This window comes from Mandrillus leucophaeus, unplaced genomic scaffold, assembly GCF_000951045.1.
Source record: "Mandrillus leucophaeus isolate KB7577 unplaced genomic scaffold, Mleu.le_1.0 Scaffold93, whole genome shotgun sequence".
Lineage (NCBI taxonomy): Eukaryota > Metazoa > Chordata > Mammalia > Primates > Cercopithecidae > Mandrillus > Mandrillus leucophaeus.
Genome location: NW_012110141.1, coordinates 990,521 through 1,003,881, shown reverse-complemented (window position 1 = coordinate 1,003,881; position 13,361 = coordinate 990,521). Strand labels below are relative to the sequence as shown.

At 47.9% G+C, this 13,361-nt stretch overlaps 2 protein-coding genes across 2 annotated transcripts in view; both read left to right on the top strand.

The window, feature by feature from the left end:
* DMRT1 (doublesex and mab-3 related transcription factor 1) overlaps positions 1-5,643 on the top strand; it is a 144,639-nt gene extending 138,996 nt beyond the window's left edge. Inside the window, exon 5 of the mRNA XM_011970127.1 lies at positions 4,553-5,643. Within this exon, the coding sequence (XP_011825517.1) occupies positions 4,553-4,707 (155 nt within the window). The 3' untranslated portion in view covers positions 4,708-5,643. The remainder of the gene's footprint in view (positions 1-4,552) is intronic.
* Positions 5,644-12,441: 6,798 nt separating this feature from the next.
* The window catches only part of DMRT3 (doublesex and mab-3 related transcription factor 3), a 15,812-nt gene continuing 14,892 nt past the window's right edge, over positions 12,442-13,361 (top strand). Inside the window, exons 1-2 of the mRNA XM_011970192.1 lie at positions 12,442-12,508; positions 12,847-13,073. Of these exons, the coding sequence (XP_011825582.1) occupies positions 12,442-12,508; positions 12,847-13,073 (294 nt within the window). The remainder of the gene's footprint in view (positions 12,509-12,846; positions 13,074-13,361) is intronic.

Below are 13,361 nucleotides of genomic sequence, written 5' to 3'. Positions count from 1 at the left end.
AATTTATGGTAAATGGAGGAGATTACCAAAGGGCTATTTTTTTCTCAGCTTGTGGTTTCTAATTACATCAGTTACAGCTCAGCCTTCTTCTTAACTAGAGTGCAGGCATGAACTGGAAAAGAATGAGCTAATCCATGATAGATCAGGTGGAATAAAGATCTCCATTCATATCTTTACCTTTTATCCCTTGTTCTGAGTGCCAAGAATTAATGCTATTTGAAAGTACAAACTGAACCTGCCAAGCTTCGGACAGCTAAGATAATCCTAATTATTTTAAATGTTAGTGAGAAGGGCAGCAGTTCCACTCTGGAAAAGAGTTCTATTGTGAAACATTAAATATATGCTAAGTGGTATTGATTGCACATGATTTTATTTCCAAACACTATGATTGTCATGAAGTGGAAGAATTTGTTGTTTAAGAAATTTTCATCAGCTTTTCATCAGATTCTTTCTTATGCCTACAAACTCTAGGAAACTGAAGAGGCCAGCAATTTTGTCTGCCTTGGCAGTCAGGATCTAGATGAAGAGTTGCTAACAACTGAAAAATGCCACTTGTATTTTATTTGAAAATGGTTCCTTAGGAGTTCAATAGTATTTAACATATAGAGGAAGGAAAAATGTTTTTAAAGCATGAATATCCTGTTTTCTCACATCACTGGAAGAGAATTACTCGTTTCGGTCCATTGACTTCCAACAGATCATTCAAGTTAAAAGTCAGGGGTCTTTGCAATGTCAAAAGATTTAGCGCTCAGTGTTTTTTTTTTTTTTTTTTTTTTAAAGAAGGTTTTCTTTTTTGACAGTATAAATATTTTTCAAAAAGAATACTCGTGGTTAGAGGGCATCAAAATCATCTTGAAGTGTTTTTTCCCCTCATTGGTAAGAATGATCCTGTGTAAGGTTTTCTGTTTATTTTTAAATCATCATAAAAGAACATCCCAGTAGCTTCTGTAGACAAATAGGCTTCTTGAGAGAAAACAGATACTAGATTTGCTGGTTCAGACAAGGGTCAGCCTTGGAGGTTTACCCACCTTTCATTACACGACAAAATATCAGATTGGCAAGTTTTCCTTTTTTTCTTTTCCTTCCTTTTCAGTCTCTGCTGTGGTGTGCAGAAGTAATTTCTTCCATTTCTGTAAATGTTGGGAGGCTATCAATGATTATAGGGTAGTATAATCCTTAATTGTTTATTGCCTGTGAATGCTTCCTGCCCCCAACCCCAATGCAGCTGGCCCCACCTCCCTTCCCCAAGCACAAGAGCATTGCTAGTCACTAACATCTTCACTGATGGTGTGTTGAGCATCTCAGGGTCAATTATTCTTTCTTTCTTTGGGGTTATTCCCCAGAGTGGAATTACCAGGTCAGAGGGGCTGAACAGCTTTATGGTTCTTATTACATGTCACTAGATTGCTGTCCAGAAAGATTGAACCAATTTCTAGTGCTAGCAATACTATCTGTTCTCCCACAGTGCCACTGTGACGCTAGGAGTTAGCATTTTTACAAAATGACCTAAGACAAGACTTTTGAGTTGAAATTAGCCCTGTGTAGGGCCCCTTAGAATCAGAGAGCGAAAAGCATCATTTTGATTTTTGAATTTTTAATTGGTATAAAATAATTTACAATAGTCAACTATTATCCTTCTCCTTCCAAAGGTTTAAGGAAACTGCATTAAAATGGAGAAGGTACCTTTGAGGGACGATCTTTAAGGATGGTAGTAAAAGTGATTTTGGACATTAGTCACTAAGGAAAAACACACTAAATCTTTTCGTATACTTAGAACTCTGTGAGGTGCTCTACAAAAATGAGGTAAACAGATACTGTCTCTAACTTCAACAGCTTATTTTTTCAAAACAATGCTAAGCCTTGAACAAACATAAAAATAACATGGGTTTAAATTTTGAGTGGAGAAACACTGTAAAAATACAGCTGTTTTTCAAAACAGGGTGAGTTTTACATGTTCTCTAGAGTGCAGTCATGCTTTAAAAGTATGCTTGGAGCCCCCCTAGTCCATGCAGGGAACATTCTGCATGCTTTGTGGCCCCACTCGCAAGAATATTTTCTAAGAAAATATTCATAAGGTAGGTTAGAGCAAAAGGGGGATATTGTCAAATTCCTTTCTTTTGCAAAATTTTCACTCCTCCCCTTTTTAGTCCCAAGTTGGCTAAATGAGGAGAGAGCATCTCCCAGTCAGCTGCTAACTGGAAACAGGCCCAGGGCTCTGAACATGTTGGGAGAACACATACCTATTCCTTTACAGCCTGTGCATCAGCTTGGCAAAGGTCCGTTGCTTTGCCTCCTTAAACTCACACAGGGATTGGGAAGGTTCAGCGGGCAGTTCCGAAATGTGTGCCCAGGAGAAGGTTGGTGCAGGGGCCAGAGCATGCCAGAGTCAGACTAACCAGTACAGCGCTGCCCTTGACAGCTTGCACAGGATCCCTATGTTAAACAGGGAGAGTAATTCTCTCAGTGAATGGTTTGAGGGTGAAATACCTCACTGAAGTATGTGTGTGGCATACAGGTAGTAGTCAGCAATGTTTACTGTTATTCCCCATAGCTTCTATACAGAGAAACTTCTGTCACTGGTTGGGGGTGGGGATGGGGACATTAACTCACAGACGCTCCAGGAAGCTCTTAGTCAGCTCTCCAGATCTGTGTAGTAACAAGATCTCAAAGCAGTCTACTGCCTTTGGAAAACATTTCTCTGTATATATATGTATGACAGCCAGGTGCATGTGTACAATTAATAAATCACCTTGGATTTGCAGGGAATTTAAATGCATATAACAATACAAATTTAGTAAGATACTTTTATGAACTTTAATAAGGTGAAGGCTTCAGATTTCCTAGGTTCCTAGTTTTGGTTGCTATATTTATATATGCATATGCATGCTTTTTTGTTCTAAAATACTACTTAATGACTCGCTTTAAAATAAAAAAAATTTATTTTCCTATCTTTTAAAGCTTAGAAACTCACCCTTTGCTTTTTATTTAAATTATTAAAGACTAAACAAATCGATCAATATAAAAAGTAACTGCTTGTCAGGAAAATTGCCTAAATTGTTTTTCAAATTTATTCACTTACTGAATTTTCAGATCATCTCTTTCCTTATTGGATATTGAGGTACAAAACTATCCATTTGTCTATCTGTCTACCCATATGTCACACTGGAAGAAGGAGGCTTTCTGAAATAATTTGGTCCAGTGGAGTGGTTAAGGGTCTGCTTCTTAAATCCCAGCTCTGTTCTTTTATTTCTGTGTGGTTCCACTAGCTGCAGCAAACCTTTTCCAAACCCATAACAAGCGTAAATAGTGTTCAGTTGTAAAAAGGTCTCTTTTCAGCATGGTAATATACCTTATTAAATTCCAAACATAATAAGTATTGATGGCAAACACATCAGGACCCAGTACAGCTTCTACTATGATTTAGTTCTCTACAAATGACTTCAGCACTCAGCTCCCAATGCATTTTGCTAATTACATCATAGATTTCCCTATTGATGAACACAAGCTGAATTAACACAGGAGCACTAATGTACCCTTTCACCATTATTGTTGTACAAGAAGCCGTGGCAGATGCTGGCAGTTAGTTACACAAACATTAGTATTAACGATTGGCCATTTGGAATTGGTGACAAACTACTGCCCGGCAGAATCCTGAGGCTGAAACCAATCAGGAAGTTAATGAGGAGAGAAATTACCACTGCAGCTTCCCCTTAATTACATTCACACTAGGCAGGAAGGGAGTTCTGGGGGTGGATCTAAACTCAGCTAAGGTTAAGAAGGTCAGAGACCCTTTTGCTTAAGTTTTTTATCTACTGTGGCTGCTAAGGTTGCAAAAGTTGCTTAACACATTATTACTTTTGCATCCTTCATATTTAATGTGAGTTTTCCAGTAGAGTTTTATGTTCATAGATTTGCTTTCACAATTTGTGTCTGACTTCTATTTTAGTGTGATGTAATTTATTTACTTTTTTGTGTTTCTAAAAATTTTCTCTCCCATTTACTGCCTTTTACTTTTTAAAAGTTATGTATGCTGACATCCCCTTCCCCCCGTCTTTGTCCTGTTATGCCATGAGAAATAATGGGAACGTTAATAGCCTATCAACTTCACCTGCTGTATCTTGGAAAAGTAGGGTGGGTTACCTGTCATGGTGGAAATGCATGGGTGGAGTCTTGCTTGGGGTAATTTGTCAGATGGATCACTTGACAAGTTTCATCAGCATCCTTTGCATAAAGGGGAGGAGTCCGGTGAAGGGTGGAAATAGTTTCCCAAAGAGGATGCAGCCGACTTGTTTTGTTTTTTTAATGAACGTTAAACTGGAACTCTGCTATCTAGCTTACTCCTTTCGTTAAATAGGTATACTGTGTAGAATACTATTTTTTTATTCTAAAGAAATGCTAGGGGTTTTAATGACTGTCTATAAAAACACTTTCAACTCAGAATAGAAATGGAGAGCGCCACTTTCTTTGTTGTAACCTAATTGAATACTGAATGTATAAAGACCAGCCACTTTTAACGTACTCTTCTCCCTTTCTCTCTCCCCTCACTTCCCAGTATTCTCGCCGCCCAGCAGTCAAGATTCTGGCTTGGTTTCCCTCTCGAGCAGCTCTCCTATTAGTAACGAGAGCACAAAGGCAGTGCTCGAATGTGAGCCTGCGTCGGAGCCCAGCAGCTTCACAGTCACTCCCGTCATCGAGGAGGACGAGTGAGCAGTGCCTGCTGCCGATGGCGGTTCACTTGGAGTAACAGGCTTATTCCACTTTCCATGGGGTTTGTTAATATTTTGCATTGACTCATACTATCTTAACTGTTGAGAACGTGTTTGATTTATATTCCTTAGAGTTTAGTCCAGGGGCTGTAACACATTTGTGATACTTTAGGGTCTGTAAGTACCATCTACACGATTTCAGTGTTTTGCTCACGGAGTTTAAATAAGTGTTCATTTTTTAAATGACACTGGTTTCATGTAGTTTTCAAGAAGTAAGATAATTCATTCAAGTGAAGCCATTTGTGTGCCTCTAAATGAGTCATAATTAGATGTTACTTTTGGTTTTAAAATGAAATCTTAGGTGCCTTAGGGTTTTTTTTTAAGTATTTTTTAAAAACTTGCAAAGATATAAATTTAGCCAAGTTACCTGATGGGTGAGAAAAAAAGAGCAGGCAAATTAGTGATTTTTTAGAAGTCTGCTAAATGGATATATTGTGTGTTGCTGTTGGAAATAGCCCCACCCCATCCTCCCAATCCAAAACGTAACTGAAATATAATCAGAAACATTAAAGCCTGTAAAAAAAATTGCTGCGTTTTTGGTAAAGGGTGTAATTTGAAAACAGTGCAATTTAAAGTGACCTTAGTGATGCAGAGTTCCTGAGTGGTGGTGTAGAATTAGTTCATCATACATTCTTTCCACTACTGGAAAAAAATGGATGCAATTTAGACTGTTGTAACCTTAGGTTGTAATCTGATTTGGAAATAAGTACATCTTTAAAAGTTACTACAGATTTGAGTTCATTATTTTGTTAAAAATTGCTATGCAGTACTTTGTTATGTAACAGAAGCCATCCTGAAATGAAAGTAGTCTAAAAAAAATTCATTGTTCTGCTTAGTTGCAGCTGTACCTGAAATAAAAATGTTATTGATGACTGAATTTTCTTGTGTGTATATTTGGTGAGCGGTATTAAACAGGAAAAAAGAAATTACTTGTATTTTCTTCGCTCTGTGCTTTGAAAACATCTATTTGATTTCACCCCCATCTGTTGTAATCAATAACCTGACCATCTTGTTTTTTATTAAATGCACTTACTCTTAATTTCATCCACCAGTGGTTTTAGAGAGAATAATGTGGAGTTACCTATATAGGTTTGACATTATAAATCACTTCTTGGGGCTGAATCGTATAGCGGTATCGATTGATCCTGATATATCACAGAAATTTACTGTCACTTCTGTTTTCAATTAAAGATACAATCAGTCAGATAATGACTTAATTGGATTTTACAGAAGATTGAGTTTTATTGCCCAGTGCTTTACGAGTTTAGTTAAGGAAGATCATTTTATCACACTTGTCAGGCTGCTGCTACTGCAGCCGTGTGCCCTTCGGCGGGCGGCTGTAGCTGTAGCTATTGTGACGGCTACAGCGGAGGCTGCGGGCGCGCGGGGAAAGGAACCGGGCCGCGGAGTCGTCACCTCCAAGGTGTTCTTAGTGGCCTCCTGGAAGATGAGGATCCTGCGCTCAGCTCGCCCGCGTCTTCGCGGGCCCCTGCCCACTGCCCCCTCTATTTCTTTAGGTCTGGCTTTTGAGGATCCCCGGAGTCATGCAGCTCCCGCCATTCCGCAGATAACACACTGATTGTGACCCGCGGGGTGGTTGGAGAAGCTCCGCCCGCCTCCTCAGTGGGAAAGTGCCCCTCTCAGTACTGCCCCCTTCAGTGCCCCTGCATTTCTGGAAAGTTAGGCAAGGCCCAGGTAGGCTGCCAGCGCGCTCTCAGCCTTGACTGAGCACCTTTTGGGCCTCTGGTGAGCCCCGAGAGCCAGGTTTGGTTCCGCGAAGCTGGCGTGGGCTGCGCAGGCAATGCGCATCCTGGCCGCCTGCACCCTGGGAACTAGGCCTGTCCAATGGGCAGCCATCCCCCTTTTTGAAAAGGCCCTTCTAAGCCCACCTGCCTCGCCTAACGTCGAGTTTGGTGCTGCATCCGAGCGGCCTCACGGGGTCGCCTGGAAGGGCCACTCCCAGCGGAAGGGGTGGGCCCTGGACCTCCGCTGGCCACGCAGGGTCTCAAGCTGACCGGAAGACCCGGCTTCTGGCCTCTGTCCAATAGCCCCAGAAAAGCGGGGTCTGGAGCCTTCCTCCCACGCGTAGTGGGTTGGAGGGACGCTCAGGTTTCCTCGGGTGGTTAGTCTTGACCCAGGAGAGTGCAAGACAGGCCCAAGGTCTGGCCTAGGGGGATTGCGTTATGAATGTCCAATTCTAAACACAAGGTAGAGCAGACAGTGCATCTTGACGGCTGGATTTTAACCGTATTTTAATAAACACATTCGAGGGGGTGTCAGTTTCCAAAGCTCTGCCCCCTTTCGCGGGCGGGATCCATGGTGTGTGCAGTGTTGAGAGTGCACAGAACGCGTGTGTACAAGTGTGGGCGTGGCAGGCATCGTGTGCTCGTCCGGCGCACTGTGCGGATTGCCCAGACAGCCTTGACAAGTTTTGCAGATGTTTGGCTGCTACGGTGTGGGTAAACCGAGGCAGGAGCGCCAGGCCTAATTCTCCTGAACTCTTGGTGAGCGGCCGCTACTCCACGAGGGGCTAGAAGCAAAGGGAGCACACGCTTTCCCCCAGGCCGCTTCCAACTGCCGCAATGGCTGAGAGCGCCAGTGACCCCTCCCCGCTTCCAGCGGACTTGACCCTCGGACCGACAACCCACCTTAACAAGCAGGCCTGCCGGGTTCGCGCCGCCGCCCCGGGGCCCTTGGCTCATAGTCCACCTCGTGTCTTGCGGACCCTGCGCCACTGAGTTGGGGCCCAGGACGCCCTAGGTGACACTCATCTTCTTGCTGCCACAACCACCGTCATACCCACAGCTGGGGCTCCCTCCGTTAACCACGCTCTGAGACCGCAATCGGGGACAGGGGTGGGAGTCAGACCCACCTGGCCTGCACTGCGGTTTCCCTCGATTCTCGCGAAAACAAGACTCCCGCCCACACATAAAAATGCAGCCCCCCGGCCGGTCGCCAGTGGCTCACGCCTGTAATCCCAATACCTTGGGAGGCTGAGGAGGGCGGATCACTTGAAGTCAGGAGTTCGAGACCAGCCTGGTCAAAATGGTGAAACCGCGCCTACTAAAAATACAAAAATTAGCCAGGCGTAGTGGTGCACGCCTGTAATCCCAGCTACTCGGGAGGCTGAGGCACAAGAATCATCTGAACCCAGGAAGCGGAGATTGCAGTGAGTCGACATCGTGCCACTGCACTCAAGCCTGGGCGACAAAGCGAGACTCCGTCTCAAAAAATAAAAATTTAAAAATGCAGCCTCCTCCGCTCCACTTGAACTTTAATGCTGAACCGGCTTCCTACGTATACGTGTATCGCACCGCATTTTGACGCTTTGCACCGAGTCGCATTAATGGCGCTTTTGAGAACGCTTTGTCGCGCTTTACAGAGAAACCGTAAGGGCAGCCTGTGGAGGAGTAGAGGATATTCCTTGGCTTCCCCCGCTAGGCCCTGTCCGCCGGGCGGGTCAGGGTCGTGGCTGCCTGCCCGCGCGCCGCTGCCCCTCTGGGAATTTTGTCCGGGAAACTGGCGTGGGGCCCTAGCTCTCCCTTCGCCCCCCGCGCACACGCGGACGAGGCCTTAAATCCGCAGCCTTAGAGGCCCTGCGACCTTGAAGCTGGGCACCGCCAACAGCTGGCGATTCTCACCTTTAAAAGTCGCCCCCTTGCCCCTCCCCCGCCCGCCTGCCCTCGGAAGCGCGGACCCGCCTCTACTCCACCACCTGTTTAAGTTCCTCCCCCTCGCCGGCTCCCCCAGGCCCCCGCCCCGGTGCAAATAACCAGCAAACTAACTTTTCCACAGTTGAAAGCCGCGGCCCGCGAGGCCGGGGTGGGAGAGGAAAGCGGGGCGTGTCTGGGGGGGGCGGGGCCCCGAGCACTCCGGAAGTTGCCCCGCCCTTGAGGCTCCTGGGCCAGGAAAGTGAGGAGAGGGTCCGGGCCTACTTTCGGCCGGGTGGGGCACTTCCCTACTTTTAGTTCCCGCGTTTCCGCAGGGCGCCTCGGCCTGGCCTCCAGGCTAAGTTCGAGCCCACTGTTCCTGGGGTGCCGACAGCGCTGGCCGTTTCCCTTCATTACTCTCGGACCCCTGAAGCCGAACGCTTTCCCAGAAGCGCGCACATCCGCTTGCTTTCCCTGCGGCTGGGCTTTGTTCGGGGACGGCAAGGGAGGAGGCGGGAGGCTGGTGAGGTTTTCTGGAAAAGGGGCTTGTCTCGAAGAAGAAGTGCCCCAGAGCCCTGAGAGCAAACGCTCTGGGGAAAAGAAACTTTCCTTGTCCCTTGAATGTTGCTCAAATTACCTAAAATTATTTTTTCAGCGCTTGTGTTTTAAAGTCGCAGGGTAACGATTATCTTAAGACTTAACATCAGCGCTGCTCATTTTACGTTGGTGGAGACGTGTTTTTTTCCTTTGCATTTAGGGTGGACCGGCTCTGCGACCCGTCTCCCTCCCTTCCAAGATGGTGTGGGGAAGTGGCCGACGCCCCCCGCCGGACTCACGCCCTTCTACTCCTCCGCGTCGGGTCCGTTGCGGGAGCTACCGACAGGGGAGCGAGGCTGGAGCTGGACGAGGGCTGCGCCCAAGGCCTCCAAAAACCGCGGCCTAGCGGGGAGGGCCCCAGGCGCGCGCTTTTCCAGTTACTTCGAAAGCGCGGGGCTGAGGTCGCGGCTGTGGACCCTCAGATGAAGCCGTGCTGTAGCGACACCTCAACCCCACAAAAGGCTGGCGCTGTCTTGTATCCAGGTTGGGTCTGAGGAATCCGCAAGGGGGAGAGCGCTGGCTCCTATACGTGAGCCGCTGCTGGCTTCGAGAGTTCGAGAACATGAAGGACCTGGCTGCTCTTGCCCGGTCGGCTTAGGGCCAGTGAGGTCACAGGCCGTCTGCTCTCCCTGTTTGTCCCCAAAGGCCTCGGCACCTGGGGATCAGGAGCAGGCCTCAGACTGCGACCCGTCTCTTCCCCTACCAAAATTATGTGGGGACAACAGTCCAGGACCATCCCCCATGTTCAGTAGTGTCCTGGGCCGCTCGATGCGGATTCAGTCGTCTCCCCGACCCCCAGTGGCCTCTGCTCTCCACCCCTCACCCCGGAGGGCGGCTTCGGGTATCTCATGGGGGGTTTGCATGAGTCTGTCCCCCACCAGCTGAGGGAGAACCAGGACACTATTGCCATCTAAAGAAATTGATTGCTGGATGCCCCACCCCCTGGCTAGACATTTCCCCCAAGTCCTTTCAATTTGAAGCTGGCCGAAGAGCGAGGTCGAGAAGCCGACCGGGTGAGAGCTGAGTAGTTAAGTTCACGCACAGGGAGAGGGGGCAAGTTTTCCTGCTTTCACAGTGGTTCCTCATGCTCAGGCTTCCAGTGTCTGCCTGCACTGATACCACCGTGATCGTGATGAAAACAGTAAAATAGGAACCCTGACCTCCCCTTCCATGAGAATCCAGCAGAGAATTTCCTGAAGCGTTATACATCCGGGACAATCGGAAACTGTCGTTTTGATTAAGTATTAGTTGGGATGAGGAGCACCGACCAGGACTCCCAGATCTGGAGTATCAGTTTCTCAGCAAGGGCACCTTCATCCTGACCTTTTACATATACAGACACCCAGCGATTGTGTGTGCCGAGAAAGACCCACAAACGCACATTATTTTCCCCTCTTCCACGATTATCTGCCACAATTCTACTCAGTTAATTGCGGTTTGAGAGCACACCATCCAGAGGAGAGCACCAATGGATCTAGTCTAGTGAGGTTACATTTACTTGTAATCCTCCCCCTTCCCTTTCCAATTTCTTTGATGATTTTTCCCATAAGTGTGTAAGCTACTGGGACTTAGTAGAAGCAGGCCGCTCCTCCTAAATGTGATTTGGACCATATGCTTTCTACATTCATTCCCGCTTCGGCTTTTCTTCTCTGCACTAACTGCTAACACGTTATAGTCACCTTGAAATTTCCTCTGCTATTTTCCAATTAAAAGCTTAATAGCCCTGGAAACGGAGTTCATGTGGTGAAGTTTACCATAGCCCCTTGTTCTGAAAGGCTTTCTGCTGGGATCCCATTATGTGCTTGAATAAACCCTTTCTGCAAACAGAAATGGGACTCGGGGTTGTCAGGTGTTGGGTTACAATAGACTTTGAGGCAGGGGACATTTTACCAACATAAATACAAACCTGTCCCTATAGGGAGATGTTGTCAAATACTGGGATATGGAAAACATTCCCATCAAATATGAGAAAAGGATTACTGCACTATATCAAATGAGTATTTAGATCTCAGCCCCCGATGTGCACCAGAGTGAAACGGGCCCCCGGGACCAAATAATGCCAGACTGTTTGAGTGGCAACGAGATAGGGTGGCTAGGTGACCGACGGGGGAAAAGGGGTCGCCTTGGTAGTGAGAATGCCCCCACAAACCTGGTGCAGAGCTCTTCTGCTTTCCTTTTAAAAATTTACTCATGCTCAAGTTCTTTATACTTCCTCGTTTCACTGACTATTTGAAGAAAATCGGAAGAAATTTGGTTTTGAAAAAAGTCGTTGGTCCCCACATTTCCAAGAGATCCGGAGGTTTCAGCGCAATAGTTTTCAGATAAGGTGTCATTTGAGGCCCTCTATATCTCAGCACGTTAAATGACTTCTGTCCAGCTCCCCACTTCCTAGCCTCGGACCTATACAGGGCTGGGGGCAACCTCTGCCTCCCGTCCCCAAAGCTGACGAAATTCCTTCCATTTATGTTTTAGGGCTTGTTTTCCTAGAGAAGGTTGAGACTAGAGGAAGGATTAAAGTGGTGGCGGAAGGGGCAAGACCGAGGGGTCCCTACCCCACGCGGCTTTGGAGGATGGCCTCCCAAGGTTAGCATTCGAATAGCTAGAGCTACTTGTCCACACTCCACCAGGTCAGTCTTCCGCGATCCCCACCTCCCGGACGCGTATGAAACGGGAACAGCTAAGGGCTTCAAGGGAAACACACAACTGGGTTCGGTTTTCCACCCTCCTCTCCTCTGCGAATCAGCCTTCTAGGCAGAGGGTTGGCTGCTAGAATGCCTGGTGGTGCTTCCCTTGAATTCACAGCAAACACCAGAGGAACATTTTCGGGTTGCTTGCTTACTTCCAGGGCAGTACAGAGAAAAGCGGCCTCCCCGAGGGGACAAGGGCCTCTGTGCCCACGAGGGGTCGGGCATTGCAGCGGACTTGCCTGCTCTCATCTAGCATTCGATTCCCCACCAGGAGATGAGCTTGGTGCACACTCTCAGAAGCGTATCCAACGAAGGCTCTGGAACTGCCCCGCTTCGCATAGAGCTATTGTGCTGCCCTGCAGTGTATCCACCTGTTTTTTTTTTTTGGTTTTTGTTTGTTTGCCAATGGCCAGGGGGGAGGTGCGAGCGGGGAGGGCCTTCCTCGTGCATATATAGCGATAGGCCTGCACTAGGCCAAACCCACCACTCCTGGGGGAATGGTAACACGCAAATAATCTAAACAAAGTTTTCTGCTGTCATCTTGTGCAAGGACCCTCTCCCTCAAGACATCTATGACTGGGGTCTATGGGTTAAGAAGGTGAAAAAGTGGCCCCATCCCATATCCATAACTCAATCACAGAATCCGTGGGGATTTGAATTGAGTGGCTGGCGCAAGACCTCCGTTTGCTTTCAGTGGCTGCTGGGAGAGAGGAAAGGATATCGGTAACTTTGGGGGCGCTAATGTGGCTTCTGCGTCTGCCTCTTGAAAGTTTATACCCGGCGCTTAACAAATCCTTTACGGGAACACGTACGTCCCTGACCTTTCAGGATACTGTTTTATATTAAAACATAGGAGGGTAGAAAAGGAAAATTCGCCTGCAAAATGGGTTGTCATCCTTGGGCCTGCAGATCTCCAAAACCATTTTCTTCTAAAGCAACAAAAGAGAAAAAAATACGTTCTAAAAGGAAATTACGAAAAGAACCTAACTTTCCTAAACCAACAGTACTCCACTCCCCTATCCTAAACTCCACCCAGGTCCGGGGTGCACCCGCAACACTCCAGTAGGTTCGAGTTCTCCCGGAGCTGAGCTTCTGCGGCCAAATGTCGGGATAAAAGCGGCCTTGGACTCGGAAAAACGCGGCCAGATCTGGACTGGAGGGAGGAGAAGAGAGAGAACGGGAGCGGCCACCTCACTCGCTTACAGGCACCCCCGCCCTCACTCCCGCAGGTCCTCCCCTTCTCCGCCCCGCTAGCACCGCCGCGTTCTGGAGCGCCGCAGTCTCCCGCTGCGGGCTCGGGTAGCGGAGAGGGCTTGGAGGAGGGGGCCGTGAGCGCCCCCGCGAGAGTGGCCTGGCTGCAGGTGGCAAGGAAGGTGAAGTGCAGGCACCCGAGGGGCGCAAAGAAGGATAAAGGCGTGGGGCGGAGAGTGCAAGGAGACAGGGACCCCAGGGGTGGGGGTGGCGGTCGGAAGGAGGAGGGGTTGGGGGAGGGCGGCGGAGGAGGTGTTGGGTCCCGCCAGCGCGCGAGAGAGCTGCAGAAGAGCTGGCTCAGACCTTAATCAGAGCTCTTGCCGGCTCTTTGCAGCCGCCGCAGCGCTTCCGCTAAGAAGGACGTGCCAACCCGGCTGCGCGCCCAAGGCAGCGGCCCGCGTCGGGGTTGG